The 1,042-nt window shown below is 62.2% G+C and overlaps 1 protein-coding gene across 3 annotated transcripts in view; it reads right to left on the minus strand.

Annotated features, from left to right (window-relative positions):
• Ankhd1 (ankyrin repeat and KH domain containing 1) overlaps positions 1-968 on the minus strand; it is a 135,312-nt gene extending 134,344 nt beyond the window's left edge. For all 3 annotated transcript variants that reach the window (XM_004841880.4, XM_087180781.1, XM_004841878.4), the window contains exon 1: positions 519-968. In XM_004841880.4, the coding sequence (XP_004841937.2) occupies positions 519-833 (315 nt within the window). In that variant the 5' untranslated portion in view covers positions 834-968. The remainder of the gene's footprint in view (positions 1-518) is intronic.
• Between the last annotated feature and the right edge of the window lie 74 nt (positions 969-1,042).

Genomic DNA, 1,042 nt, shown 5'->3' on the forward strand with positions numbered 1-1,042 from the left:
AGCTGAAAGGTCCTTAATACTCACCTGTCTCAAACTAAAAAGGGAAAATAAGAGCGCTACTAAAATACACAGGTAAGGAATACTAAAAGAAAAAGCAAATAAATGCACCCTTCATCTTTGAGAAAAGGCACAGAGGAGAAATGCTCTTTGAGCTTACTTAGCTACCCTCTGTGTCTATCTCCCTCAGTACCAAGGGCAGGGACATTGGGCAAGACCCCGCCCTCCCCCATCCCCAAAGCGGGGTGGGCGGGAGGTAGCCTGGCGAGTCCTTGTTCCCGCGCGAAGCTAAGAAACCAAAGGACTCCCTATTGTGGGTCTACGGACGGTGACGGGAGCCCGTCACACTCCAGCCGCGGGCTGAAAAGGGAGCCGAGCCCTCACTAGGCCTGCACGGCTGCCACCACCGCCAAAGAGCTGACGGCTGTCAAAGAACGACCCCCCGGGAAGCGGGAGCGTGGCCCCAGTCCCGTGCTGGCTCAAAGACAATTCACGCCTCACACGCTGTGCAGGAGCCGTACCTCGGACACCTCGTCCTCGTCGCTGCCAGAGGCACCACCTCCACCACCAGTCCTTAACACGGCAGCCGCCAACTTGAAATCTAGCGCCGCATCCCCTCCGGCTGCACCGCTGCCGCCGCCGCTGCCGCCGCCGCCGCCGCCGCCGCCGACTCCCTGCGCGGGTCCGGCCTCTCCAAAGAGCCTCACGGTGCGGATCCCCAGCCCGACCCCTCCCGGCGGAGGCGGCTCCGAGGCCCCGGCTGGGGCGGATCGCGGAGTCACAGAGTCCAGGTCCTCCTCAAAAGAGGTGCCACCGCCCCCGCCGTCGGTCAGCATGGTTCACACACAGAGCCGCTGACTAGTCACTCGCGGCCGTCGCCGCCGCCGCCGATCCCGAGAAAGAGGAGCAGCAGGAGGAAGAAGCGTCTCCTTCCCCCCGTCCCAGCAGCGCCACTAACTTCTCACTGCCTAACCTGCTGTTTCCCGCCCCCTCGACTCGCCACTGGCTGCAGCTCTCCAGCAGCTACAGATCATTGGTCAAGATC

Source organism: Heterocephalus glaber, unplaced genomic scaffold (genome assembly GCF_053883595.1).
Source record: "Heterocephalus glaber isolate CG9 unplaced genomic scaffold, H.glaber_assembly_v1.0 deba00001465, whole genome shotgun sequence".
Classification (NCBI taxonomy): Eukaryota; Metazoa; Chordata; class Mammalia; order Rodentia; family Bathyergidae; genus Heterocephalus; species Heterocephalus glaber.